Source organism: Dicentrarchus labrax, unplaced genomic scaffold (assembly GCF_905237075.1).
Source record: "Dicentrarchus labrax unplaced genomic scaffold, dlabrax2021, whole genome shotgun sequence".
Taxonomy (NCBI): domain Eukaryota; kingdom Metazoa; phylum Chordata; class Actinopteri; family Moronidae; genus Dicentrarchus; species Dicentrarchus labrax.
The window spans coordinates 22,352,428-22,379,954 of NW_026136711.1; the positions used below are offsets into that span (position 1 = coordinate 22,352,428).

The following is a 27,527-nucleotide window of genomic DNA, read 5'->3' on the forward strand; positions in this document are numbered from 1 at the left end:
TTTGTGTATAAAAGTCTGAAAATAGTGAATAATGAATTTCCCAGAGCCTATATTGACGATGACAAAATTTACTTGTTTTGTTTAACAAACAGTCTAAAACCCACAAATATTACATTTACCACCATAGAAGACAATGAAACCAGCAAGACACCTGTTAAACTTGAATTTACATTTATTATGGAGCTGAGACACAGCTAGAGTTTATCAGAGGCTTGAAAAAGAGCCACACCTGGTTCCAGTTTTTGTGATTGCTGCTTAGTAAAGACTGCAGCTTTGTGTGGGAGAACAGCGAGAGAACAGCTCCAGACCGAAGTGTTATGGCTCAGTTTGACTGCAGAGATGACGATAGCCGCTGTTTGAGCAGTAGCATTATCACTAATCTACACTCCTGTTTTGAAAACAGTCACTCAGTGAGTAATTGTAGCGGGGGCCCAGATGAGAGCAGTGACTCCATGAGTCAGGTGGAGGTTTACAGGTAAGGACCACATGGTGCAATTAGAAAACCTCAGTAAACACTTACAGGATTAAGATGATGAAATATCCTTTTTTTTTTTTTAGCCCTTCCAGAGACATGTCTTCAGCTCTTAGATCAGTGGCCTTAATGCACACATTGGATCTGAAAAAAATACATGCACCTGGGCTGTTCTCAGTACCGAGACCCGAGGAGGAGAATCCAACTCTGTCTCTATTGAATAATCAGGATACAAGTCCAGAAGGGTAAGAGAGGCTGTACATCTTTATACCTTTTTAATAATCTGTATCATTTTATCTAAATGTGGCCTTTATTGAACCCAGGGCAGCAGATCTAGCTGAGGAGGAAGTGTTGAGTATTTCATTCCAGTCAAAGTACATTCATTTTTGTAAGTTCACCTTTTCTCTTACGGCTATCAGTGAATATTGTTTTATTATTTATAGCAATCTAAAATACCGTGTCTTCCTTTGCTCTGCAGTCCCACTGTATCAGGATTACTGTCTGCAGGCGGTGAAGAAGGACGTGCTCAGACTGAACAAGAGTTTTGTGTCTGAACTGATAACAACCCAGTATCTGCCGGGTCTACAGTCCCGCCTTAGTCCTCACTGCCATTCTGAGCCTACATCCCCTCAGTCCAACCCTCCTGATGAGACTCCATCCTCTCCTCTGCCTCAGCCAATCAGGGTGACTCCGTGCACCCTTTGGCAAGATCTAGATGAGGTGAAGGCGTCTGGCCTGCTCAGCAGTTTGACAACCAGAGAGATTCGCCTTCAGGAGGTGTGAAAAGCTGCAATCTTATATAATCTGGAACCAAGCAACATTAAAATCAAACTATGTGATAAGAATGAACAAGACATTAGTGTATCAAACGATTACCTGGTTACCAGCTGTACCCGTTTCAGCAGGCTGACGGGTACTGCTGTGTGTTACTGTTGGTTAACCATGATGATGTTCAGCATACAGCATTTAGCATGTTGTTGTGCTTAAGTTTGCTCTTAACATAAAATATTTCTATATATTCTTTTTAGCCATTTTGAAATCTGTACAATAGTTTTAAAAAGACTTCAACACTAAAATGTATCATGTAACTTTGTAAGCTAGCATTAACATTTAGCATGTTAACCTGAAATCTAAAAAGTAATGCTCTTCAGGGTTTAGTGTGACAGTGAGAACATTCACTCTTGTTCCCTCATTTTCTTCCTCTGAAGTCAATGTTTGAGTTGATCGGCTCTGAAGCGTCCTACCTACAGAGCCTTGGAGTTGCTGTCAGTCATTTCTATGCCTCCAAGGCACTGAAACAAACTCTCTCTCGAATGGAGCATCACATTTTGTTTTCCAACATTCAGCGTGTGATGGCTGCCAGTGAAAAGTGAGAGCTCCACATGCAGTAACTTTTTGTTTTGAACTGGTTGTGTTTGTTTTCATCCTGATCTGGTGTCCCATCTCTTCTAGGTTTCTAATGGCTCTAGAAATCCGACTGGGAGAGAGTGTGTTCATATCTCACATTGGAGAAGTTGTGCTCCAGCACTGCCCAGAGTTTCACAGCCTCTATGTCCCATATGTGACGAACATGATGTACCAAGAGGTCCTTCTCAACCAGCTGCTGTAAGTCTCAGTTCACTACTTGATACCAATGGTGCTACTTCACAACAAACTTTTTATAGCATGTATTCAGTCACATCTCTTCCTTCTCAAGGCAGCAGAACAGAGACTTTGTGTATTCAATAAAGAAGCTTGGGAGTGACCCAGTGTGTCAAAGACAGAGCCTCAAGTCATTCCTTGTACTTCCCTTCCAGAGAATTACTCGCATTAAACTCATCCTAGAGGTAGGGAATTGTCTGCATCCAAATATATATTTTCAGCTTTGTATGACACATTTCAGAAGTCAACTGAGGCTTTGTTGGGTTTTCAGAGCATCCTGAAACTGACTGAGCCAGGCTCCGACTCCATTTTAAATCTCAAAAAGGCAATAGAAGCCATTCATGAGGTAATACTGTTTCACTTTCAAGTGTTTGGATCCGCACAGACAGAATTAAACCAGGGAATGTGCAAGTTATTGGAGGGCAGAGTATTATAGTGCTGAGCAAATGAATAAGAATTGCCATTTAAATTGCTTAAAAAGTCAAGTCTGAAAATGTAAACAATGGTATCACTATCTGTGCTGTCCAGATAGTAACAGAGTGTGACAAGGGGGTCAGAAAGATGAAACAAACTGAGGAGCTGGTCTGCATCGAATTGCTGCTGGATTTTGGCAAAGTTAAGGTGACAACTTGTTTCTTTTTATCTAAGATTTCTTATCAAGTCTTTAACAGATGTGATTCTGTTATGTAACCTGCAGATGGCAATAAGTTCTGTCAGCCTCTTTTTTTTTTTTTTTTTTTTTTTTCCCCCCCCCATCCAGTCTGTTCCTCTGGTCGTGAGCGAGCGTTTTCTGGTGCACCAGGGTCCCGTGAGACAGCTGACTGCGGAGGTCACTTACAGCTCAAGAGTGCCTTTCATCAGCGTCTACCTCCACCTCTTCAACGACCTTTTGATCATCTCCTCCAAAAAGTATTTGACATGCACTCAAAATGGGGCAATTACTAACCATTCTCTAACACATTTAAAAGCCATGTAAATGTTTTTTTCTTGATTCCAATTATGATCCACTTCAGATAATTAAATCAGTCCAGTTTGGTAATAGTCCTCACATTGTTGTTGGCCTTTTTAAAACCACACTGTTCTCTCATGTCAGGGATCAGAGGTTCACAGTTGTGGATTATGCTGAATTCCCCACGCATGTCCACCTGGAGCATCTGAAGACTGAGGTCCTTGGTGTCCCCCCAGACTCCTTCCTGTTGCATCTCTCTCAAAGTCAAACCGGACATCCGACCGCCATGATACTTGTTACACACACAAGGTACGAGTGGACATCCCCTACATTTTTAAAGACTAATAAATGTCCTTTTTTGTGTGATGTGTAATGTGATTCATCGTCTTTTATTGCAGGTCAGATAAAGAGGCGTGGATGACGGCGCTCTCGTCTAAACCATGACAGAATGAGAACGTGATTCTAAGATTTTGATTTTGTACATCAAACTTAAACTGTTTTAATTTGCACATTAGTGATATATACATTTGATAAGTTGTTCACTCTTTAAAGTTTATCTTGACTGCACTTAATAATGTTAATAACATGAAGCATTCAAACATACACTGAACTCATCACAATTAGACACACGTGGGAGTAAGGGGATACTTTTTATTTCATTGTTGGGAATATTTGTTTTTACTTGCATTAAGTCACTAACTTTTGTTAAGCACTGTGCCTTTTTTTTTTTTTTTGAATTTTTTGAAAATGTTTTTCTGACCTCATCAGATCAGCCTAATGGAACAAAAATGCATCAACTGAATAAAGATGGTGACTTGATCTTCGCACTGTGAAATACTGACAAATATTTAGCACAGTAACTCTAATGCAAAACAAGTGTTTTCAGAGGACATTAACAAGAATCCATGAACAAACAAAGAGGAATGGAGCTGTCACATAAAAATTAGAAATATTATTACACTAATATTGTGCTCCAATACAGACAATGGCATCAAGAGCACAACAAATACAAACGTTTACATTTGACCTTCTACTTTCTTTTCGTTCTAAATATTATAGTATTATGGACATGATGACCAACAGCACTCACTCTTCATGTCGTCAATCTTTCCTGGCAATCTTTAAGACCGGGAAAGCTCGGTAGTGACGATTCTATCTTGATCACATTAATGTAACCACAGTCATATCATGATATTAATACTGCCCAACAGTCTGCTGAAACTAGCTGAGAGAATTAAGACATTTCACAATAAAAATCAATCTTTGACAGCAGTGCATTAGACACAATAGTCAATTTATCTAAACAACAGTCTCATCCCGAGGAAGCTCAAGCTCTCCTACACAGGGCTGACCTTGCCTAGACTCCGGTTCACCTCAACTGCCTCCTAAACAACATGTTGGTTATTAGGGTGGGTTCACTGTCTCGTGCTGTGAATGGTAGCTGGCTGATCCGGCTGTAACACAGTCCTGATGCCACAGGTTCTCTGCCAGGCAGTTGAGGAGGGGAGCAACGTCACCCAGCCCGTCGCTGACCTCCCCACCCATACGCAGCACCGGTATGCTCCATGTCTCCTGGAAATCCCTCACATCTCTCTCTACCACATCACAATGCATGAAAAGGTCGAACCTGAAGGAAACATTAAGGACAAATGTCTACTGATATGGTTACATTTAGCTAAAAACACATTTAGGAAGTGGTGAGTATGTTTTAGCTCCTTCTCTTCTTACGTTTGATGTAAAAATAGGACTAGCAGTAGTTAGTCATAGTCTTCTCAAAAGGATACTTTGTGCCAACCACCAGTTTCACAACACGACCCACAGATGTCTCAGTCCATTTGGCAATTTGATTTGACAGATCATCAAAGGACGTCCTGTCAGTGAAGGAGAACAGGAAAAGGACAGCGTCCACCTGCTCTTTACAGGACTGGAACACACAGGAAACAGTGATGTAATAAAACTGCCGGTGTAATGGTGATCTAGAATAACTCGAGTGGAGTCCTCCTCCTGTTTCACATTAGCTTCATAACTCAATACAATGCGTGACAATGCTTTAGATTTTCTACATACTGGGAGCAAATGGTCAAATCTACGCAGGGCGTTCTCCCCACAGTCCCACAGCTGCAGACGGAAGAAAAGCACTCTGCCACTTTCTCGCAGCTTCACTGGCCAGTACACCACTGTTGTTTCAATACCTGAAACAACAACAGATCAGTTAGACAAATATTTGTGTGACCTGATCTGAACCTTTAAATTGAAGTTTGAACTGTATAAACTGCTGACCTACCTGTGGTTTCATAGTGCATGTTAGGAATATTAAGGCCTGCAAGATGTGCAGCCAGAGCACTTTTCCCAACTCCAGTCTTGCCAGAGATGAAGATCTTATAGTGAACAGTGTCCACAGCTACATGTGGGGGCATCACTGGAGACTCCAACAGGCCTGTAAAACAAGTTTTACCATCAAAATATTGACTAACTTGCTTGGTACTCTGTACCTAAATATACTATCATACTTTGTGATCTTTTACAGCCTTACAGAAAGATTGTTACAGCCTGTAACAGTCTTCATGCATGGACCTACAGTTGTGTTGTTGTATTGCAGGCTAAAGTCCAAAACGTTCATAATCATAAATAATTAAACCAGTAAGCTTTACTTTAAGCATCAATGGTGTCTGGTCAAAGTAAGGAGTACGGCATATGTTTGTTTTCAACATGAGTAGTTCTCATGTAATTATATAGAAATCCTGAATAATTTCAAGTCTGTCATTTTGTTTATATTTATTAAATCTGGATCAAGTGTCTGTCACTCTTAGAAGTATCCCACAACATCTACTCATCAATATCCAGTGTTAGAAAACACCCATATCCAGCAATCCTGGGCTCTTTGGCTGTTTAGCATTGCTTCTTTCTGCTATGTTATTTCACTGATGCTGTTTTGTTCAGTCAACTTGTTTGTTTTTTTGTTTTTTTTTGTTTTTAGTGATTTCGTGTTGATTATCCAATAAAACAGTACACAAAAACTCAGGGTTGTAACATGCACTTTTCTTTACACGTGTCCCGTTTCCTCTTCACACAACCTCAAACTCAAGCATAGGTGCATGTGATATTTGTACAGCCTCCTAGGTTCATTTAGTGTTTACAAACTGTCCCTACATCCAGAAGCCATGAGGACAAAAACCAACATCATGTCTCAAATTTAATGCATCCACAATATCTCTGCAATCAGCACCGTAGGAGGTTCATTTCATGGACACTGGTCACTGAGTGTTACTGCTTCATGAAGTGACAAACAATGTCTCTGCTAGTCCGCAAGTGGCAGCAGGTGAAGGTTTTCTGTACTGTAGAGCCAATATACTGAAATACTATGCTGTATAATAAAAAGAAACCTGGTTACACTACAAATGTACACATGAATTGGGCTTTTGAAAACGAGAAAGCCGCTGAAAACCACTAGTTTAGTTGTCATACCAAAGTTTTTGCGTCTCTTCTTGTGCAGGATCTTGCTGAAATATTCTTTGCTGTCTTTACATCGATGCCAGTCAGCCACTACGATCGATCCGGGAGGAAGAACTGGTGCCATGTTGTTGTTGTCGCTAGTGATGCTGCGTAGCTAAGTTAGCATCACACTGCTAAAGGTCAGTTTTTAATTCTTATAAAAAGGCAGAATAATGCAAATAATCTAATAACAATAACAACAACTGCAGTCGGGAAACAACATGTTTCAGCCTCAAAGTGCAGCTAACGTTACGTGATGGAAACTTCCGTCAACTTTAAAAGGTCCCTTGACAACCGCCTTAGATACAGCCGGTGACGTCATGGCTTCTTCTTCGCTGGGTTTAATTGGCGGTTGTCAGACTGGCGTGAAGACGCAGTGGAGCCACCTACCGGAGGTTTCTGTGCTACGAGCGTTTAATGAAGAAATGTCTCTACCACATGAAAGAACAAACTGCAGAGATGATTCCAGATGTGCACATTAGTTTATTTGTTCTCTAAATCATATCCAAAGATGATTGTAGGCAGACTTTACAGGGCTCATGCCGAGTCAAATTAAAAGGCTCAACATGCCAAATTAAATGTCCCGTGAAAATGTTGACTTTAGGATAAATATTGTGGAGGGGAAAAAAACAATATATGTGTTGTTTTATATATCCCTATAATCATCTTTGGATACCATTTGAACAACAGCAAAGGAACAAGTTTAGTTCAGAGGCATTTCGTCATCAGAGGTCCTATGACGTAGATCTGTATGCTGATGGTTGTTTCTCCGTGGACACACACTCACAGCCTTCAATAAAAATGGCCCCAAACAGCATCAGATGTTGGTGTTATGGTGTAATGACTCTTCCTCGGTTACTGTGGTTACAGTCTGTGCATAGTCCAGTTGGGTTTGTGAGTTTGTGATGTTGTCTACAGGTGTTACAGCTTTATTTGGCGCTCAGCTTTTTTAAACACGAGAACACTTTAGACCAGTGGTTCTCAACCTTGGGTCCGGGAACCCCCAGAAGTCCTTGAAGTGGTCCCCAAAATAAAAGAGGGATATTTTAATTTCACTATTATTTCATGGGCAAAAAAGTGAGCCCAATGACAGCAGGTCTATTGTGTTCATAGGTTTTACACTCTTCACTGTTAATCTGCCAGTCGACCCAGTTATGGATCTAAATCTTATCAGATCTCCATCAGATGTTATCAAACAAGGGCTCAAAGCCTGATGTGTATCAATATTGGGGGTCTTTGACACTTAAAACGTTGAGAACCACTGCTTTAGACATTAAACCTCACAGAGTTACAGCAGATGTGCGAATAATGCTTCAGTTAATCTGTTAACAAATGTTTATTTCAACAATCATTTGCAGGTTTCTGTGCTGTCCTCTTTAAATGTCACATGATGTTAACAAGAAAATCACACTTTTAAAATACTATTTGCTGTGTTGCTGTGTTCAAGCACACCAAATGAATGATGCACTGGTTGATTCCTTCAGGCGCCGCCAGATGTCGCCAAAACTCCAGCGTTGACATGTCAAAGGCAGAGAAGAGACATCAAACATCAGGAGCTACTGTAACCTGTGTGCTCTGATAGTCAGGAAACCGCTGCTGTCCATGGTCATGGTCACAGATTCCGGGTCCACTGACGATGGTAGTTTGCATTGGTGGGAAAAAGTGTTTGTGACTGCGCCATCGTCTCCCAGCTGCATGGACAACAGGCAGAGAAGTGGGAAAGTTAGAGTCAGAGAAATGTTTAATCTTACACATAGCCTACAACATTTTCCTCACCCTTAAATTCTTCAAAATGACAGTTTTATAATTCTGATTTTAGGCCCAAACTCAACTTTACTTTGTCACATTAAAAATAGAGTTCAGACTTTAAAGATGATCTGTAATCCATCAGATTCAAGACATTATAATAATTTGAGTAGGCTACTTTAATTTAATTAATTTATATGTTGATACTATTGTCATCTGCATTTACATCGGCTGTGAAGAATATTCTACAGCCAAAATTCTAAATACTTATTTTCAAATGAGTATTTGTCTGAGGCCCAATTCAGCAATCATTTACATTTTTGTGTTTGCTATTACAGATTACTGACTGCATGACTCACCTTCTCTGCATGCACCTCTATCATGTTATTGGAGAATGTGATGATAACATCCTCTGGAGAAAATTCACTCACATCGAGCGTGAACTGGAAAATGTCTCCAATGACCAGGATCTCCCCCGTAGGATACGAATGGCCTGAAACAGTCATTAACAGCTCTTCAATTCACTGATTTTTAGCAAAGAGCAGGTCGAACTTGCATTTGTAAAAGGAAAAACGGAGTATATCTGACCTCACCTGTGAATTTGTTTTCTCTAACGGTTTGCTGAGGTAGTGATCCTGAATCCTCAAAGAAAGTACCTTGACCTTTCTCCATACAGGCTGAGGATTGTGTCTAACGAGCCGAATGTACGGATGCAAGAGAGGTCATTTTAATCTAGCAAGTTCTCCCCTGTGTCACTATACATGAGTCTTTTATAGTCTACTGAGTGCTTGTTGGGGCCACTGTGTGTGTGTGTGTGTGTGTGTGTGTGTGTGTGTGTGTGTGTGTGTGTGTGTGTGTGTGTGTGTGTGAATGATTCAGCTGTACTGGAACATGACACGGATTGTAGATATTCAATGTGTCAGAACTGCTGTTGAACTGTTGTCAAGGGGTCCAAACTTTCTAGCCGCACCCCTGACTGGAGTCTTTGTGTTTGTGTGAGAAAGGGTGTGGAGATGTTTCTGTATGAAGGAATAATTATCAGGTGTGATATTGAAGGAACTGTCATTCACAACTTTAAGCTGGTAGAATGACAATATGACACAATTAAGTAGCTTTTGGATCAAATTTGTAATGTAATTGGGCTTTTTTAGGGTTTTTCCTATAGGTTTTCTCTTAAAAATGACACTATACGTTACAGTGGGGGAATTTAACATGGCTGAGTGACGGTGGTATGATGGAGCACAGTCGTGTGCAGGTGTGACATTCTACACCACCTTGGCAAAGTCACCGAGGTTGATCAACTCCATCTGGATGACAGGCGTCACCAAAACAAGCTCTGTGAGGCTATAAAGGAAATACCAACTAAAGTAAAAAGATAAAAGTTGAGGTCCAGAAATTTATTTTTGATAATTTAGCAGTCACAGTGAGGTAAACAACAGAGGAAAGGCCTTTGGTAACCTTTATCAGAAGAGTTTGCCATGTTTTGAGCATGAAAGTGAGATATGTGTGGCAGTATTACATATGTGTGAGGATGGTGTATGCAGAAAGGTTGTCATATTAGGCTATGAGATTTTATGATATCATATCTTCTTTAGGCTCTCAGTATTTATATGTATTGTTCTGGTTGTCATTTATGTGCACCTTGAAGTCTCTGCCCACTTAAACAAATATATTTTTCTTCTTAAGCTCATATAGTTGGATGTTTGACACTAGAAGGATACTTTCACAATTATCTGCTGAATGTGGAAAGTTTCTCTGAGCTCATTGAACATCAGATTTTAAGGGGCGGGGCCTAAGAGAATGATTTGTGACATCACAAACAGTTTGTAAACAGTTATATCTTAATTATGTCTGAATTATGATTAATTACATCTTAATTATGTCTGTTTATTAAACATCATCAGTGTTTTTTATCACTGTTCTTTTCTAGTTTCACGTTATACCATGCTCATAGTTGCTAATTAAAACTAGAGGTGAGGCCGATGGGAAGTATTGGGCAAATAATAAAGAAATAAGAAAACCTAAATGAAAAGTCTGGGATCTCCAAAGTTCACAAAAACTGTGAATGTCTGTGCCAAATTTACTGGCAATCCATCGAATAGTTGACATTTCAATAATTTAACAAATGTCAAGCTGCTGGTGGTGCTAGAGAAAAAAGTCAGGGCCTCACTAAAGTCAGTAGGATCATCCTCTGAGCAATTAAAAACAAATACAATACATTGACTACAGAGTACAAGAAAGTGATCCAGTCACAAAGAAACGCTGATTTTATTTAGACACAAAAATATACCTCCTGGCAAACATGCACCAGAGTTATTTCTCATGTAACAAATGACATAAATATAAAATAAAATAAATATTAAATAAAAATGGACAGTTGTTTTAAGACATGATGTAAACATGTTGAGGAAATGCATTATGTGATACAGAGACTACAACTACAAAACATAAGAATGTATGATTCTTTGCCCTGAGTGGAATAATCATTCCAAATATACAAATAAGTCTGACTGATTACAAAAACTGTAGAATCCAGACACACTGGCAGGATAAAGTGAGTGCTTGGAAGAAAAAGCCCTTAATCATATAGAGCGTTACATTTTTCAGTCAGTCAGTAAATATGAGCCAAGCACTCTCACATTGTCTCACATTCTGCACTTGTTTATGTTCAACATATAAGACATTTTTACATATAGATAAATTATCCGCCTTCTGTTATCATAAAGTACATAAGTGTTTTCGATCTCAGTCCTTTCTGAGTGGCTTGGAGGGTCCTCTTCAGTCGTGCCACACTGCGCCACAGAAAAAAGAAAAAACAACCTGCAGCGTAGCTCAGTTTCACCCCCCCTCACTCCCCTCCCTACTTCAGTCCTTCTCCATGAGTGAAATGGCATGGTCGGTCAGTGCACTTTGATTTGGAGGAATGCTTAGATCACACAGCAAACACGCTGAGGGAGCTGGTTTCATCTTTCAGACCCAGGATGCTGTATGCTATCCTCTTCATGTGACCAGGCAACCGTACTCCAATATTCCTGATGTCTCTGAAAGGAAGAGATAAATGATACCGTTTTAATTGTGCTAAAAACAATATGGACTCCGCTTTACATAAAGAGACACACGCAGTGGTCAACAGTGACTGAGTTGCTGAAATTATTAGAAAAAATAGAAATCACATTTCAACTAGGCCTATTAAAACACTTGAAAAGTTAGCTAAAAGTAATAGATAAAGAGTTTGAATAGTAAGCTAAAAGTAATGGATAAAGTTAGCTGGTGTAAATAAAAGGCTACAGGGCTGTGGGGGTACATCATACAAATAAGGCAGGGAACCACTGCTGTGGAAGTTATGGTAGTAGAGAATGAGAGGAATGGCATGGGCAGTGTGTTTCTGCATTACCAAACTGGATGACAAATGTTCATGCTGTGAGCTCAATACTTTCTCTGTGTAGCAAGTATGGCCTGCTGCACATGTGCCATGTGTGCACTTACTCATGCCTCAAGGCGAGCACCTGCTCCATGGTCGTGATCCCAGCGCGAGCAAAGCTCTCGTTGTACTGGCTCATTTTGATGGACTCCAGCCACTCAGGCACCGACCTGAACATGGTGCCGTCACAGCCGCTGGTGCTGGGCAGGCGGATGGACACGCTGCAAGGAACAACGTATAGGATTACTCATTGTTTACTGCTACAATATGAACAGTGCCTGCAGTGGTGTTTGAACAAGAAGGAACCAGTTTTACTGCAGTGTCTTGTCCTTATTTGTGCATAAAATGTTTGTTTTTTTGACCATTTCTTTTAATTTTGTCTTTTACTTTGTTATCAAACCAAAAATTAAACAAAAGTACTGTTCATACCGTGGGTCAAAGTCAGCGATGGTTTTCAAAGACTCTGGGCTTCGGAGCAGTTTGTCCAAAATGTTGACGATGTCTGAAAAGCGAGGACGTTTGGGGCGGTCGTGCTGCCAACACTGGAGCATGAGCTGGTAGATAGCGGATGGGCAGTCCATCGGAGCAGGAAGCCTGAAGGCCTCGTTGATAGCCTTCATGACCTGAGGAAGAGACGGGGTTGGAGGAAGGCAGTGGTTAGATCTAAACTATATTTATGGGTGCAGTGACAGACGGAGAGTTTGAAGAGTTATAACAGTTTGAAAAACAGTGCTGTGTTCGTTTGTTGACATTAACAGTTAATTTGAAGAGGATGGTGGGAAACTACCCTGGATGTCAGGAAACTTTATATCACCACCCAGCACAGACTCTCTGGTGGTAATACACATAAAAGTTTGACCTACACAGGCCAAAACAATCCTCCATCTCAACCGTAAGAGCTGGAAAGATGATGTGACAGATGAAACATACCTCATGGTTGCTCATGTCCCAGTAGGGCCGTTCTCCAAATGCCATGACTTCCCACATGACGATCCCGAAACTCCACACGTCGCTGGCTGAAGTGAATTTCCTGTATGCGATGGCCTCCGGGGCCGTCCAGCGAATGGGGATTTTACCTCCCTGAAAGAGAAACATTAACAAATCATATTTAATGGGTGAAGGGAGTGGAAACACAAGGTGCTGAAAGACCAACACTTTAAGATTGGACACTTGAGAGTGAAAATACCATTAACAGTCTGGCCTTTGTTACTAAGAAAAAAATTAAGGTTGCTCTGCTTTATGCTGTGAAATGTAGCTGTTAGACTTACTCTTGTTGTATAGGTGCCCTCAGCGTCATCCTCCAGCACACGAGACAGACCAAAATCAGACACCTTACACTCCAGGTTGCTGTTAACCAGAACGTTTCTTGCTGCCAGGTCACGGTGGACGTAGCTCATGTCAGAGAGGTATTTCATGCCGGCAGCTATTCCACGCAGCATCCCGACGAGCTGATAGCACGGAAGCTCTCCATCACGGTCCTGAAGGGACAAAATACATTTAGACATTTTTATTTTATGTGTCATAAATGTCAGTTAAGAGCAACTTTTTTTTGTTTGCTTTTGTGACAAGTTGTGGTTTTATGGGGGGGTTATGTGCCAGACTTTTTTGATTGAGATTTTTTGCCCCGAAGGAGTGACTTCCTGGAGTCTCTGTTGTTTGACAACCTACGGTGATAACAAGATTTCAGGAAGTCACTGCGTCCAACCATTAAACAATCCGCCAACACACACAACACAAAACTTGTTTTTGCACTTCTTATTCTTTAAATATGAGGAAAGAAACACAGAGTTTCCAAGGAATACAAATATGAAAGTACTAAAAATAGTTTAAGTCTGAAACTCGTTTGAGCCTCCTGTTCCCAACTAAATACATACACCTACCTTCAGATATATGTCGAGGGCTCCGTTTTCCATGTATTCTGTCACTATCATGATATGCTTGACTGAAAATGAAAACAAAAAAAATCACATTTAGTGAAAGAAAAGCATACGAGCAGTTGATACAAATGATTTGTGAACGACTGTTTGACTTCTGTCTGACGTCATCGACTCACATTTGGTGACAACTCCCTCCAGGCGGATGATATTCGGGTGCGAGAACTGACCCATGATGCTAGCCTCGCTCAAAAAGTCCTGCCTCTGTTTTTCTGAGTACCCCGGCTTCAAGGTCTTAATCGCCACAGCCACCTCGCCGCGCCCGGGAGTCTTCATCACACCCCGAAAAACTTCCCCGAACTCTCCTGATGGTCAGACGGACAGCAGGAGAAACATTACAAACTACACTTTGAGATTTCATTAAATGAAAGGTAGATGATTTTATAAACACTTACCAACACCGATGACTTTTTGTTTGCTGACGGCACTTGGGTCAATTTCTGTGACAAACTTCTGGATGGCAATGTTAGGGTCCTCATACATATGTGGATCAACATACGTCTTCAGAGGCTTGAGTTGATCTAAGGAGGACACAATGACCAGAATATTAGGCTGAATACTAACTTAATTAACTGTTTCACCAGTATATTAAACTATTATTGCATGTACAGAGTGGTTTTCTAACCTGTTGAAAAGTAGGGATCTTCAGGTCCTCCCCTGCCACGAGTGCTCAGTCTCCTGAGAGAAAAACATAAATAATCACTATAGGACTAAACAGAATACAGGCTGGCTTTTTAGTAATTGCAGGTCAGTCTCTGCTAAGAAAGACCAAGGCTGTATTCAATAGCAGCACTGACTATTACTGATAAACCCTCTCTGAGCTCTCATACCAAAATATCCTTAATTTACTCGAGCTTTTGGCACATAATCACACAGTTTGCAGGTCTGTAGATAACATTTATCTTGTTACCAACCGTTTACGCAACAGCAGGACAGCCACCACAACGAGCAGAATAACCGCTACTCCAACTATAGCTCCCATCACCATGGTGGCGTTGTTTTGGATCTGAGACTCGGCTATGCAAATCACAAAAAGAGAAACATTTATCAATTCAAATGTGTGAAATAAAAATTCATACAGAGAGACATTTTAGAAACAAGTTGCTCTTATGTAGATTATAAGGTTGCTGGTACCTAATGGTGAAGTCTGGAACTCGTGCTCCACACTGTAGCTGCCGGGGCTACCATCAGGACTCAGTGCCTGGACCCTGAACATGTAAGTAGTGTCTGGGGTGAGGTCGTTAATCTGTACTGAATCTTTCTCCAAAATCAGGACTGTGTAGGTGGTCACATCACGCTCGTCATCATCATCCTGCAGAGAGTAAAGTGGACGGATTAGAATAATTTTTCTTTGAAAAATTCATACGACAGGCTCCATTTTGAACGGGGGGATGGAGAGACAAAAGAGCACAAAGCGCTCTGTCTTACTTTTCTGCGGTACATAAGCTCATAGCGGTGATTGATGTGGGCTGGAGGCCTGCGAGACAGAGTCCAGGACAGAGACAGACTGGTGGGGGTGCGATCATCCAGATGGATCAACGTCACCTTGGGGGGATCTAACGGTCGGTGAGAGACAGAAAGCAAAATATTGGTTAGTGACTAATCATAGTCTTTGGAAATTAAAGCCTTTGGGACTCAGTGGGTCAGACTGAGTTCCTCTTTGTGTAGTAAGCTCTTCTTTTTGTACTTTTTACTGAGAAATACAAAATTATGTGAAGACATGTCTCACTCTGTTCCCCTAATATTCTTTTTGGAGCCCTGGAGACCCCAGACCAGCTCAACAACAGCTCAATAAACATACAAAAACAATACCGCCTGACTTTTTCTAACTTTATGAGAAACATGGAAATACAATGGATTTTCATACGCTGTACATCTCTGGTAGGTGTTGAGAGAACATTTTACACTTCAACTCCCAAATCCCAAAGAGGTTTATTTGGATTTCTGTTATTTGAGTTTTACAACAGTTTGGGAGTAACACCTCTCTGGGGTTTAATTACTCCAAACAAGTAATGTCACTACAGACGATAACATACTGTACATTTCTGTGTCTGTGAGTGAGTTTTTTTAGCAAACAAAAGCAATATATATTTGTTAACTGATAGTTCATATAACACATAAAACATTCTGTGGGTCACTCATGTGTCCAGGTTCATTTTTACATATGTTGCAGGAGGGTCTATGGGACCTCAAACAATGAGGAAGTAAAGAGAACAAAGCAAGAAGAAAAACCTTTTGATGAGCTCACCTGTATAGTCCAGGGTGGTGGTGATGCTCGCAGTGGGCCTCTCAGTACCGAACTGGGACACACCGCTGTGAGCCTCCACCGTGAACGTGTAGTTGAGATGAGAATCCAGGTCATTGACTATGACCATGGCATCGTGCAGGTCTGTAGGACCCGACTCAAAACGGATCTTCTCGCCACAGGGGACGCACAGGGCCCCGTCGCAGTGCTCGCAAACCACACTGTAGGTGAGGTCACTGCGGCCCCCGGTCACCAGCGGTGGGCTCCAGGACAGCTGCAGCCTTCCATCTGCTGACAGGGTGGTGGCGCTCAGGTCGCGAGGGGCACTTGGTGGAGCTTGGGGGAGGAAGTGGATGACACAGAATAGTTAGCCTGATCTTCTGACCTGCCTCTAATGAGCTGAAAGTTGATTTTGTAATAGCAATAGTAATATGACAGAGAGTGGGCTTGTTACCAGAGCAGGCTGACGTTGGAGGGTCTGAAGGGGAGCGGAAGAAACCTTCCTCACATTCACATTCAGTGGCGCCGGCTCTGGAGGGTTTGGTGTTATCAGGACAAACCTGACAAAACTTGTTGGATAGAGATGGCTTGAAGTAGCCTGGTTTACATGCTGTGTGAGAGAAAGAAGGTGTGTGTGTGTTAGTTTAAGCATGTTATATAAGAGTAACTGTGAAACAGACAAACACAGGAAGGAATGACTGATCAAAAAGCAAACAATGAAACTGTCTCTGTAATTCCAGCCCCTTCCACCCGACAGGAAGCATTTGTTGTGTGTAACCTATAATCACAAAGTCTTTGTATGCAGAGGAATGAAAAGGGATTTCCCTGACGATCTGCCTCCACTCGCCTTTTTTCGCCTCGAGGCCTAATCTCAGGTCGCACCGCCAGTGTCAACCGGATGACAATGGAGCATTAGTCCATCAGGTGATCTGATCTGCCTTTCCCCTGTGAACCCTCAGCTCATATTCTCTGGCAGATAATATTTATGTTTTTGCCAAAGGAAGTGGCACCTTGGACACTGGTTGTGATGGACATTTTAGCACACAGATAAACAGCCTTCCAGGGCATGGAAGGTTAATGAATGTGCAGAGTGGACAGAAACCAGGATGCGAGAGCTGCAATTCAGTCCGAAAGCTGATGTTTCCTCCCTTTCTTCCTTCCTTCCCCTAACCCCGACACCAGGAGCAAATTACAGCATCCAAGGCTGAATAGTTAGAGGACGAGTTTGATTTTCAGTGTGTTTATGGAAACAGATGCACATACTTTCTGGGGTGATAAAGGGCTCCAGCACAGTAAAAAACTTAAAAAGAACAGATCCTATGATAGATCTACTCTCTCTCTGCTTTCATTCTGCTCTCCCCCTAGGTAGGGACCTTTCATCTGGCCCTGTGCTGGTGGCCGTGAGAAGAGGTCGAGTGAACCCTGGATTGAAGACGTGGTCGCGTTACCTCACCACTGAGGCAGAAGGACCTTTGCACTCCAAGTATTGCTGCGGTGGAGGAGAAGGAGCAGGTTGAGTTTGAGTAGGAGGGATAAAGATGAATAGATGGACGGATGGGGGATGGGGGCAAAGGTCTGGAGCACCAACAGAAGTTCTCTCTGGGGAGTCACTTGGCGACAGTGGGGGTGTAGCTGAGGTCTTTTACGCATAAGAAAAGGGGGCCAGCCCATTTCATCTTGAGCTGGGGCAGCAGGACCTCTGTCACGTACCAAAGAAACTCCAGACCTATTCATCTATTGTCTCTGAGATTGGACAGAGTGGTGCCATAAATATGTTGCATTGCTCATTATACAGCTCGTAAATGGCGGCATGTGTTCAATGTATGAATACAAACATTTGCAAACTTTGGCACTGATGGATTATAATTGCTTTTTGAGTTTTTAAGCATCATATTTTTATTGGGGTTTTGTTTATCTACAAAAAAGGTTGAAATATTGATGTAATTTGATCCATAACTTTAATTCAACTAACTTTTATTTCCACTTGTCGGTGGAGATTGTTCCTGTAATTGTCCCACGCTCCTTTTTGACTACGACACACATGTGAAAAGGACTTATGTTCCGCACCGGTGCATCTGTTAATTGAATCTGTTTTTTGCTCTTTGTGTCGGCCCATTGTTCTAATGAGTGGGAACATGGATTAGGGAGCTCGTTGCGTGTGTTAACAACCGGATGAAAGAGCAAAGCGGGGCATGTCATTGGCTAACAGCTGTCCTGTTGCTCTACTAATCCTCTTGACTAAATTACACTCCACACCTAACTAAGCAGCCACGAAACTAACCACCCTCATGCACCAACTGTCGACTCGCTCCCCACCCTCTGACTCCGACCAAGGACAACCTGCTTATTTGTGTCAGTCAGCATTCCTCCTCATCTCACTTTACTTCCTTTTCCCACAACAGTTGGGCTCTTCAGTGGAATCCACATACCGGCCATGAGCCTCTAAGGATATCACTTTCTCTAGTAAACGTAAAATTGGAAATAGGGACCTGGCTGGAACAAACTACAAACATCATAATTTTGTTTTAACTTACGTAATAAAACATTGTTTCCTGAATCCAAACAATCAGGTCATCCTCCAGACTTTGGAATCACAGTTTTTCACATCATACATATTTCCTGTCTTCCTTTGCCAGCTTCCGTTTCAGGTGCTCAGCTCAGAGTCCGCCTGCGGTCAGGAACCTCAAAGACTAAAACATTCCTCTGTCTCGACTTCCTTCCCCGCCTTGCTCTCTTATTAGCTCTTCATTTTTACAACCTCAGTACAAGATTCACTCTCTGAGGCACAATACTTATCTAGCAATGGTATGTAGGGCAGCAACTAACAATAATTTTCATTAACTATTAATCTGGCGGCCATTACCCTGACTAATAGATTATTTGTCTATATATTTTCACAAAAAAAGCTGACACCCTCAAATGTCTTGTTTTGTCCAATCAACAGCCAAAACCCCCAAGATATTTAGCTCAGAGTGAAAAAAAAATGAAAATGTAAACAATTTAAAAGCCAAAAACATTGACTTTTTTGGCAGGAAAAAAAAGTTGGTATTGATTCAATCAATCTCTCAGTTCTTTCAGAGGGTGAGTATAATCTGCTCACTCACAGACTCCAAGAGACCAAACTCTGCCAGTTAAGGTGACTCGGACCATCAGGAGTCATAAACCGCCGCCTGACTCAGTCTGCTCTGATAGGCGTGTCGGCCCCATCCCTGTAATCTGTGGTTCCTGTCGCCTTAGCAACTGACACAACACAAATACTTGCGAGGAGAAGACATACCTCTCAGGTAGTCATTTTGACACATTCACACGGTCCTTCCTTTAGTCAATCAGTGCTGTAGGTGACGCGAGGGTGAAAGAATTCCTTTCAGAAATCCCCGCACCATACTGTGCCCTTCCTCCCTCCTTCCTCTTCTCTCCATACCCTCTCTCCTCCCACGTTTCCTCCAGACAGTTCAACACACCACACCCGAGAATGCTAAAAGACAGACCAACTTCCGCACAAACAGCAGGAGCACATACAGTATGAACACCGCAGTTTTGTGTATTTGTTTTTTGTATATGTACTCAGGCCTTTCTCGAGGGCAGTACATACTGCGAAGTGTTGCATACTTAACCTTTGTCTGGGTGTCACTCATATGAAAAAGTACGAACCTTCAGCAGTATGTTCCCAAACTGCTATTAGTTTTAAAATTATATGAATCTGTTTGTTTTAAAGACTACCTGTCTATATCTATCTGGGTAAAAAGTTTACCCTCATGTCTCTGTTTAACTACACAAATAACTTACTTTACTATTTTTAATTAACAATAAATTATAGTAGATTAACTGTATTTCGACATCAAATAGTGACTTTTGAGGTTCTGTAAACTTTAAGTGGAGCTCCAAAGAGAAAGTAAAATGTTTTTCTGAAGATTTCATACTTTTTGGCTTTAAGTAGCTCCTTGGTGTTGAATTGTGGGATAATGATACAATCAACACCACATTCAAAAACCAGTAAAATTTAGTAGATACTGAACTGATAAAGTCAATTCAGTATGTAGTATGTAATTAGGACACTTCTTTTACTGTACTTTATCACCTCCAGCCATCGACCTACCCATAAAACAGTGCCCCGTCCCAGCCCTACTTTCTGAGTCTTGAGAAAATGGCTGTGGAAAGAATGCACCATTGCCCAACAGGTAAAGAGATGACAGATTGACGGGACACTTGAAATTTCTTCAGTGATTTTTTTCCCTTCACATGATCACATGGAGCAATCTTCCAGGTCCTGCTGTACCTGCCCTACTTTCAAGACAGATATGTGTCTTGATGATAGATTTCCAAGCAAACCAGACACAATTAACATTCTTCTGCGCTCATTCGTCACACCTTGCCAAAGAAGTGGTCGGAGGTGTTTCATTTACTATAACTCACATCGAAACACAAACATGTCTCAGTTGAGTGCCTGGTGTATTCCTGGCATTGCTTACCTTGGCAGGCGTCCCCGGTGGTTTCGTAGCCTGCCAGACATTGGCACTGGCCCACGGGAACCACCCATTCACCCTCAGCTGTGCAGTAGATGCGTGGGGTGGCTTGACTGATGGCATTCTGCACACAGGCTCCCTCCACCTCTCTGAGGGAATCCGCCACGGTCTCCGGGAAGGCCGCCAAGCTCTGCACTGTGGACGGGCATGTCTTGTAGTACACTCTGACAGACAGAAGCGCCACACAAGCGCCCATGTCCTGAAAAGCCAGGTAGAAGCCCTTTCTAGACAGAGGCCCCACGGTCCTCGTCTCTGTGTTGACCTTCAGCACGCGACCCCGTGTGACCTCGTCAGGAGCGATGGTGGCCACTTTGCGGAACTGGCCTTTACGGAAGTTGGTCCCCACGTCGGCATCAGCCTCTGAGATGAAAAGGTTGAAGGTTTCTTTGCAGGCGACTGAGGCACCTTCAAAAGTGTTGCAGTCTCGCACAACAAAACGGAGCTCCACAGAGACACGTGTGGTCCCCGGGCGCCGCTGGATGAACGTTGTGCGTAGCCAGTTATCCTGTTCAGTAGAGTCTATGCTACAAACACTATAGGTATAGAAAAGTGAGCCGTTCACCACTGTCTGGACTATCTCCCACTGCAGAACAGAAAAGGATAAAGAGAGATGAGAGGGATTAGTTTAAGGTTATTACCAAGCTTCAAAAATGAAAGGATAACATTTCTTCAGGGAATAAGTACAGGGTTCAGAGGCTTTGTTCCTGCCGAGAGCCACGTTTATTGATGAGACACCTCTTCTTTCATGCTGAGTGAGAAGCTCATAAAAGTGCAGGAGTGAGCTGGAGCCTTTTTTTCCCCACAAATTAAGATTATTGGCCTGGACATGTGCGGTGCTCACGACGTGTGTGGTTTTCCACTAACACATGAGGGCGCATGTGTGTGAGACACACATAAATCCAGCAAATAGTACAGTAGAACACCAACTAAGATTTATGGCCGTTAAATGAGCTTCATAAGCACAGCGTAAAAGCGTGGCAGCAAAATTGGCAGCAATTAAGACTTTTTTAAGAGAGGGAAGCAATGACGAGTAGAAAGATTAAAAGCCTCCATTTAGCATTAAAAAGTAACACTTCTTATGTTGGCAGTATTGGTGCGTTTCAGGGAATGAGTCAGTGTTTAAATTTACATTATTTTAACTCTTGTTAGAAGAGAGTAAAGAAAGTAAGTAAGTAAGTAAGTAAGTAAGTAAGTAAATTTGGCATATTTCCACTATTTCAAACTTTAGTTTAGTTAAAGTTTAGTTAAATTGGTACCATTAGATTAGAGCAGCACTTTATGAGATCATTTAAGTCAGTGATTTTCATAGTTACACACGTTACATCCTCTATATTTTGACCAAACTGGATTTCAGGCAATTACTTGTAATTACTATCCAGCGTCTATTATCTACTTGGAAAGATTATGCTGCATTTAGAAAATAAATTGTTCAATGTTCACACATTGCAAATAGTCATCCTTTGGTACAAGTTTAAATACACTTTACAAGTGTGAGAAAGTTAGATAAAACAAAGCAAAGTTTTAAAGACAAGGGGAAATCCTATCCGATAAAAATCCTTAGATCTAGAACAGTCACACAAGAAACATAGCCCACACAGTGGAAGTGGCCATGTCCTGTTGCTTTTTTTAGCTGGAAAGCCACTGAACTATAGATAGAGGGATGGTTCTCCACACATGGACCAGTCTTTCTGTCTCTTTTACTTATGTCTTCCCACAACTGTACAGATCATCTTCCTGCTGTTATCTCTAAATTCAAACAGGAATCCCCAGTTAAAATAAATAAATATATAGTTTTATGTTTTGGTGCAGGAATGAAGGCAATCTCCTGTGATTGTATAAAATCCACTTTGGCACTGTAAATTTAAATGTAGGTTGAACCTTGACATTTTAATGGCATTCATAAGTTCTTTATGAAAGGGTAGCGTTAACACAAGACTAGCTGAGCTCTGCCAAACCTCATCGAGCTGCCACTCATTCCATCTCTCCCAGAGAGCTTTTTTAGTGGGTTGAATGAGCTGAATGAGGCCTCTGTTATTGTTACAAAATATTCAAACTCTTCCACCAACTAATCTTCAGCTGCCTTTTTATTCACCTGTTGTCTTACACAGAGATGAGACAGTTTTCAAGTCTTGAACCTGAAGTCTTAAAAATGCCTGTTGAGGTATAAATACTCACTCCGTTCTCATATGGCATCGTCAACCACCCCAACTCTGATCCTGAAGCGTTCATATCCAGCAATATTTCTACAGAGACAAACAGAAAAACACATATGGTATAGTTACAACAAGCTCAGAAGCAACTAATGACTCAAAAATAATAATAAATAAATAGGCCTATATATAATAAATATTTAGCAATTAAAATGTTTTACACACCTAATATACCACTGGCACAGACAGATTATTTGTTTAATAAGCTGCTAAATAATTATAAATGATTGTGTTTTGACTGTACAATTCAATTCTCTGCCTTGATCTGCGGGGCCAACAGCTTTATGGGGGGCACATGCCATGCTTTGACAGTCTAATCAAGCATGTCGGTCTGATTCAGGACTTCATTGACCGTGTCCTCCAGGTCCAGGATACAGGACTAATAATGTCTGAGAAAGGCGTGGGCACTTAAATTGCCATGACGAGAGAAATACATGAATCTGCCACCACAAGTGAAACAAGAAAAGCTGACATGTTAAAGCAAGCCACCTCACAGGTTCCCCCTAACCCTGAGCTGACAAAGGTCAGTAGCCTAAATACAAAAAAAAAAAAGTTCACTTAAAAATAATTTTTTGAATCATTAAAATAATTATAAAATGTATAAGCAATGTTCAGATAGTAAAGGGACATATTCAATACAGACATTAACTTTTATGGATTAAAAAACAGAACAAAAAGTTCAATAGGCTATATGAGGAATTTTAACTTGACAATGACAAACATTTTAAAGTTATAAATCAAACTTAAAGCAGTCTATCAAATTCCAACCCCCTGACTCATGAGGTGCGGCAAAGCCAGCTACACTAATTTCAGTTTCACACAACGCGTTTAGAAAAGTTGGGATACTTACGTTCTTTGGACTGAAGGCTGGTAAATACTTGGTTAATAAATAAAAACAAGAACAGGTTGACACGACGGAGCTCCATTATTCCACACAACTTTCTTTCCTTCTTTCTTTTTCTTTAAAGTCGTGGAGTTATATCCCCAGAAAGTGTCTCCTCTCTCCTCCGTCCGTCTGTCCCCACTGACTCCACTTCTCCGTCTTCACTCCACCAGCTGAGTGAGCACGAGCCCGCAGACCATTGACAAACAGGTGGCGTCATCGCCCCGCCCCGCCCCGCCCCCGCCCGCGCTCTGGAATGTCGAAGTTCTCCAAATATGGTAGTCGAGGGGGGCGGGGCCAGAGCGGTTGGCCCGCATCTGTTTCATTGAGAAATGATGTTGGCCGTCATAAACTGCACTGCACTCATTGTATTGACTCTTATTAATTAATTAATTAATTAATTAATTAACTAATATCAAATCAAACTCTCATTCAGTGTCATGTAAACACTAAATATCATACACATTTATATTATATATTATTATTACCTGCAAATCATTAATTATATAAATATAGTTGGCTTTAACACACTGTCAAATACAAACTTTGCACAATGCATAAATAGACTTATATTATATTTTTATATATTATATAATACATATTTTTCCCTTTTGTTGTTCAGCTTTGTTTGCCTAGTTTTTAGTTGTATGTCTATTTCTATCAGTCCTGTAAATGGTTCTTGTAACAGTCAGAGCCACTGAAAAATGGAGTCAAACTCCTTGTATTTGTACACATACTTATCGATTGACAAAAGAAGTTACAAGGCAAAAGATTAATAATTAATTAAAATAAAAAAAATATTATTTATCCTTAATTGTTTTGCAAGCAGTGATGGAAGAAGTATAGCCTACACAGATATATTACTTCAGTAAAAGTATAAATAACCCAATAAAAACCACCGTTTAAGTAGGCTTTTAAGTGAGTGTACAATAGTGTCAGCAAACTGCACTTCAATAATAAAAAAGTTCATGTTTTCGTTAACTTTCAGAGAGTATATTATTGTTTGTAATCAGTGGTGGAAGAATCATTCAGATCCCTTACTTGAGTAGTATTAGTATGACAACAGTGTAAATGTCCTGTATTCAGAATTTTACTTAGTATCAGCAGCAAATATAAAATATAGGTGACTTATTAAATCAAAAGTTAAAGTACTCATTATGCGGAATCACTTTAGTCACGTTCCACCTCTGATAATCTGTACAATTGTTAAAAACTTGATAGAAATAAAAAGATTAGAATAAATATTAAGCATTTCCAGCCTGATTTTCTCAAGGTTAATACAAATATTAATATTTTTTTATTTGTGTTTTACATATGTTTTTGTGTATTAGATGTTTGTATTTCCATGGAGCTGGCCACAAGGAGAATTTGGGGCAATACACTGAATTGAACTCAATTGCGTTATTAAATGCTGAACTTGAATCATTTTTAAACAAAGCAAAACCAAAAGAAATTAGCGTTTTTTCCTTGCAGTCTTTCCTTTAACGTCTTTGTACTGGAGCTTTGGTGTCCTGTCTTGCACATGGCATGGGAATTTAATTAAAGATGGAGGGCCATGGTATAGCATGGATGTAAACAATCAATTCTGATCCTGTTTGGGTACGCTTGGTGTTTAAATATACATTTAGAAATGTTCTTGGATGTTTCATCTGTGCTGGAATTGCTTTTCACTGGCTGCAAACAATAAGCAGCAATAATACTGTACAAATATGTTTGGACTTTAGTTACCTTTTTAAAAAAATGAAAGAGTGACTGTTTAAGTTAGAAAATCTTTTTTTGACCGCCCTCCAAGTAATTGCCTGAATCCTCCACATCTCGTCCAGGACTTGTCTTTCCCACGACTGGTAAAGGAGGGGTCAAGTAGGGGGGGTGGTCTGGTATGAATATATGACTACTAATGAGGCGGTCCTCATAAAGAACCTTACAATTTGGGTATGAATATGTGACCACAAAGAAGCTCTGACAATAGCATCACCTAGCAACTCTTATCTGGAGGAATTTCAGAGTCAAGTCTTCTCTGTGAAGCGCCGTGTACTTGGACAGAAGAGCCCCTCGATCTGAGAGCCAAACACAGTCGGCCATCCTGACAAAGAGCCCCCCCCACCAAAAAATCTACTGAAGAGGCGGACATTGTCTTGTCCAACGTTACCATACACGGACATTAATCATACAACAGACAGAGTGAAAGATGTTGGTGAAATAATAGATTAACAAGTTAAGTGTGGGTTGAATTATGGCTCTCTGACCTTCAAATGACAACCACTTCAATTGCTTACAAACACAAATTGAAGTTTAACATGATAAGTATATGTTAGGACATTAAAACATTTCTTTAAATGTTGAGAGAGGTTTAACAAAATTGTCGAGCAGAAAAAGTTCTCTTTTCATCTACTATTTGTCGGCTTAAGCTTCCACCAATATTTGTTGTTCATTATTCAAATCTTTTTACAAACCAAATTTAAGTTTCATGTCCCTCCTGAGGGAAAAATTGCGATCTGCTTTTCAGTCCCACAAAGACCTGACACCATGCTTTAAGTTCCAGATATCCCTCACTTTCAAATGATCCGACACACTTTGTTTTGAGTGTGAACTGCCACTTGAAGGAAACTTCCATCTTATGCACTCAAGCAGCCCTTTCTCTCCTCTCTGTATTGGTTTTGATACACACTGAGGTACGCTAAGGTGTTATTTTCGAGTGTGTTAATGCTTAGACTCTGAGAAGTGGTTTCTGTTGTCATCCAGTTCTCGAAGGTGTCAAAGGTTAACACCCTCTCTAACACACAAGTATGCAAATGCTTTCACCACAATGCAGGCTTCTTCTTATTCACCTAACAGAGCATGCGTGCTGCCCGAGAGCAGACTGCGACCTCACAGCGCTGAGCCCTCCGGGTGCTCAAACACACACCCCACACCCCCCTCGGGTCCCGGGCTTCTGAAGGGCGATGACAACACAAAAGTACTTCACACTGGGGGCTGGGGCTGTATTTTGTGGGTCAGTGAACAGTGGCCAAAGCAGCAACGCCATGTCATTCAGACCCTGCTCCCCTCACACTCCCCTTCTTTCCTTACACTTCTTGTGGTATCAGCAAACAGAGAGGATTGAACTATTGAACACACCGGGGAGGTTTTGTGAACTGCCAACAGAAAATGCACCTACTGTTTTCAACCATCCCACCATCTCAGTGAGGGCCCCCAGAACGCTTGTTAAGAAATGATGGATTCACACCTTTGTTTATAAATTTTGATGACTATAGCCTAACTCACGGTGGTGGCAGAAGTACTTAGATTATTTACTTAAGTTAAATAGCAGTACCACACAACAATCAACACCAGTACCAAACCCTACAGTACAAGTTAAAGTCATACGTTAAAAATTTCAGTTTAGTAAAAGCACAAATTTGCAACAAAATGTACTTTAAGTATGAAAAGTAAGCACAGAAAGTGTTACATTATTATACTATTGAATCATTATTATTGATGCATAAACATGTAAGTGGTACTATAATGTTGTGGTTGGTCGAGGTAGAGCACATTTTTTACAGCTGGGTAGTTTAATCTATAAGAATGTATTATATTTTGTAAAATGATCATCTGATTTGTATGAAAATTTGTAACTGTAGTTGTCAGTTAAATGTAGTGGAATAAAAAGTGCAATATTTCTCTCTCACATGTCGTGAAGTGAACCATAAAGTATAAACTGGAAGTACAAGTACCTCATAATTGAACAGTACTCAAGTAAATGTAGTTTCACCACTGCTAACTGTGTCTGTGTAGATTTAATTTGGTGCTGAATATTTCTTGCATATTTGCATTATTATTGAAAGAAAAGGTGGAAATAGCAGTTTATGTTATGGAAAAGTGTTTGAAAGTCTTCTTGCAATGACACAAAGTGAATTTTTTATTGTAACATCACAATTCAGTGATGACCATGTGTCTCCAACAGCATCAATAGTTAAGTTTTTACTTTAGCCTGATAATCACACCGGATTTGAATCACTAGAAAAAACATGT

The 27,527-nt window shown here is 40.8% G+C and overlaps 4 protein-coding genes across 5 annotated transcripts; 1 reads left to right on the top strand and 3 right to left on the bottom strand.

Annotated features, from left to right (window-relative positions):
- The first annotated feature begins 233 nt into the window (after window positions 1–233).
- si:ch73-15b2.5 (rho guanine nucleotide exchange factor 19) lies at window positions 234–3,881 on the top strand. Its single transcript, XM_051414431.1, has 12 exons — window positions 234–475; window positions 559–717; window positions 796–860; window positions 951–1,249; window positions 1,681–1,841; window positions 1,925–2,077; window positions 2,169–2,298; window positions 2,385–2,459; window positions 2,642–2,734; window positions 2,874–3,022; window positions 3,207–3,371; window positions 3,461–3,881. The coding sequence occupies exons 1-12, from the start codon at window positions 318–320 to the stop codon at window positions 3,504–3,506; spliced, it is 1,653 nt and encodes a 550-aa protein (XP_051270391.1). The 5' UTR covers window positions 234–317; the 3' UTR covers window positions 3,507–3,881.
- cplane2 (ciliogenesis and planar polarity effector 2) lies at window positions 3,700–6,884 on the bottom strand. The gene is made up of 5 exons (XM_051414432.1): window positions 6,528–6,884; window positions 5,347–5,499; window positions 5,130–5,254; window positions 4,847–4,986; window positions 3,700–4,689 (listed from the first exon to the last, which is right to left on the bottom strand). Exons 1-5 carry the CDS (start codon window positions 6,637–6,639, stop codon window positions 4,467–4,469), a joined length of 753 nt encoding a protein of 250 aa, XP_051270392.1. The 5' UTR covers window positions 6,640–6,884; the 3' UTR covers window positions 3,700–4,466.
- A 991-nt stretch (window positions 6,885–7,875) lies between these two features.
- LOC127371566 (heat shock protein beta-7-like) lies at window positions 7,876–9,043 on the bottom strand. Of its 2 annotated transcripts, none has more exons than XM_051414434.1 (3): window positions 8,894–9,043; window positions 8,732–8,793; window positions 7,876–8,245 (listed from the first exon to the last, which is right to left on the bottom strand). In XM_051414434.1, the coding sequence occupies exons 1-3, from the start codon at window positions 8,970–8,972 to the stop codon at window positions 8,111–8,113; spliced, it is 276 nt and encodes a 91-aa protein (XP_051270394.1). In that variant the 5' UTR covers window positions 8,973–9,043; the 3' UTR covers window positions 7,876–8,110. The 2 variants fall into 2 exon arrangements, with proteins under 2 accessions (XP_051270394.1, XP_051270393.1); XM_051414433.1 differs by having other exon boundaries at window positions 8,660–8,793.
- Window positions 9,044–10,549: 1,506 nt separating this feature from the next.
- On the bottom strand, window positions 10,550–23,684 carry epha2a (eph receptor A2 a). Its single transcript, XM_051415612.1, has 17 exons — window positions 23,484–23,684; window positions 22,599–22,666; window positions 20,370–21,006; window positions 16,355–16,510; window positions 15,904–16,236; window positions 15,084–15,211; window positions 14,790–14,967; window positions 14,570–14,672; window positions 14,281–14,333; window positions 14,051–14,176; window positions 13,775–13,960; window positions 13,602–13,663; window positions 12,990–13,199; window positions 12,652–12,801; window positions 12,151–12,344; window positions 11,787–11,942; window positions 10,550–11,341 (listed from the first exon to the last, which is right to left on the bottom strand). The coding sequence occupies exons 1-17, from the start codon at window positions 23,557–23,559 to the stop codon at window positions 11,233–11,235; spliced, it is 2,925 nt and encodes a 974-aa protein (XP_051271572.1). The 5' UTR covers window positions 23,560–23,684; the 3' UTR covers window positions 10,550–11,232.
- Between the last annotated feature and the right edge of the window lie 3,843 nt (window positions 23,685–27,527).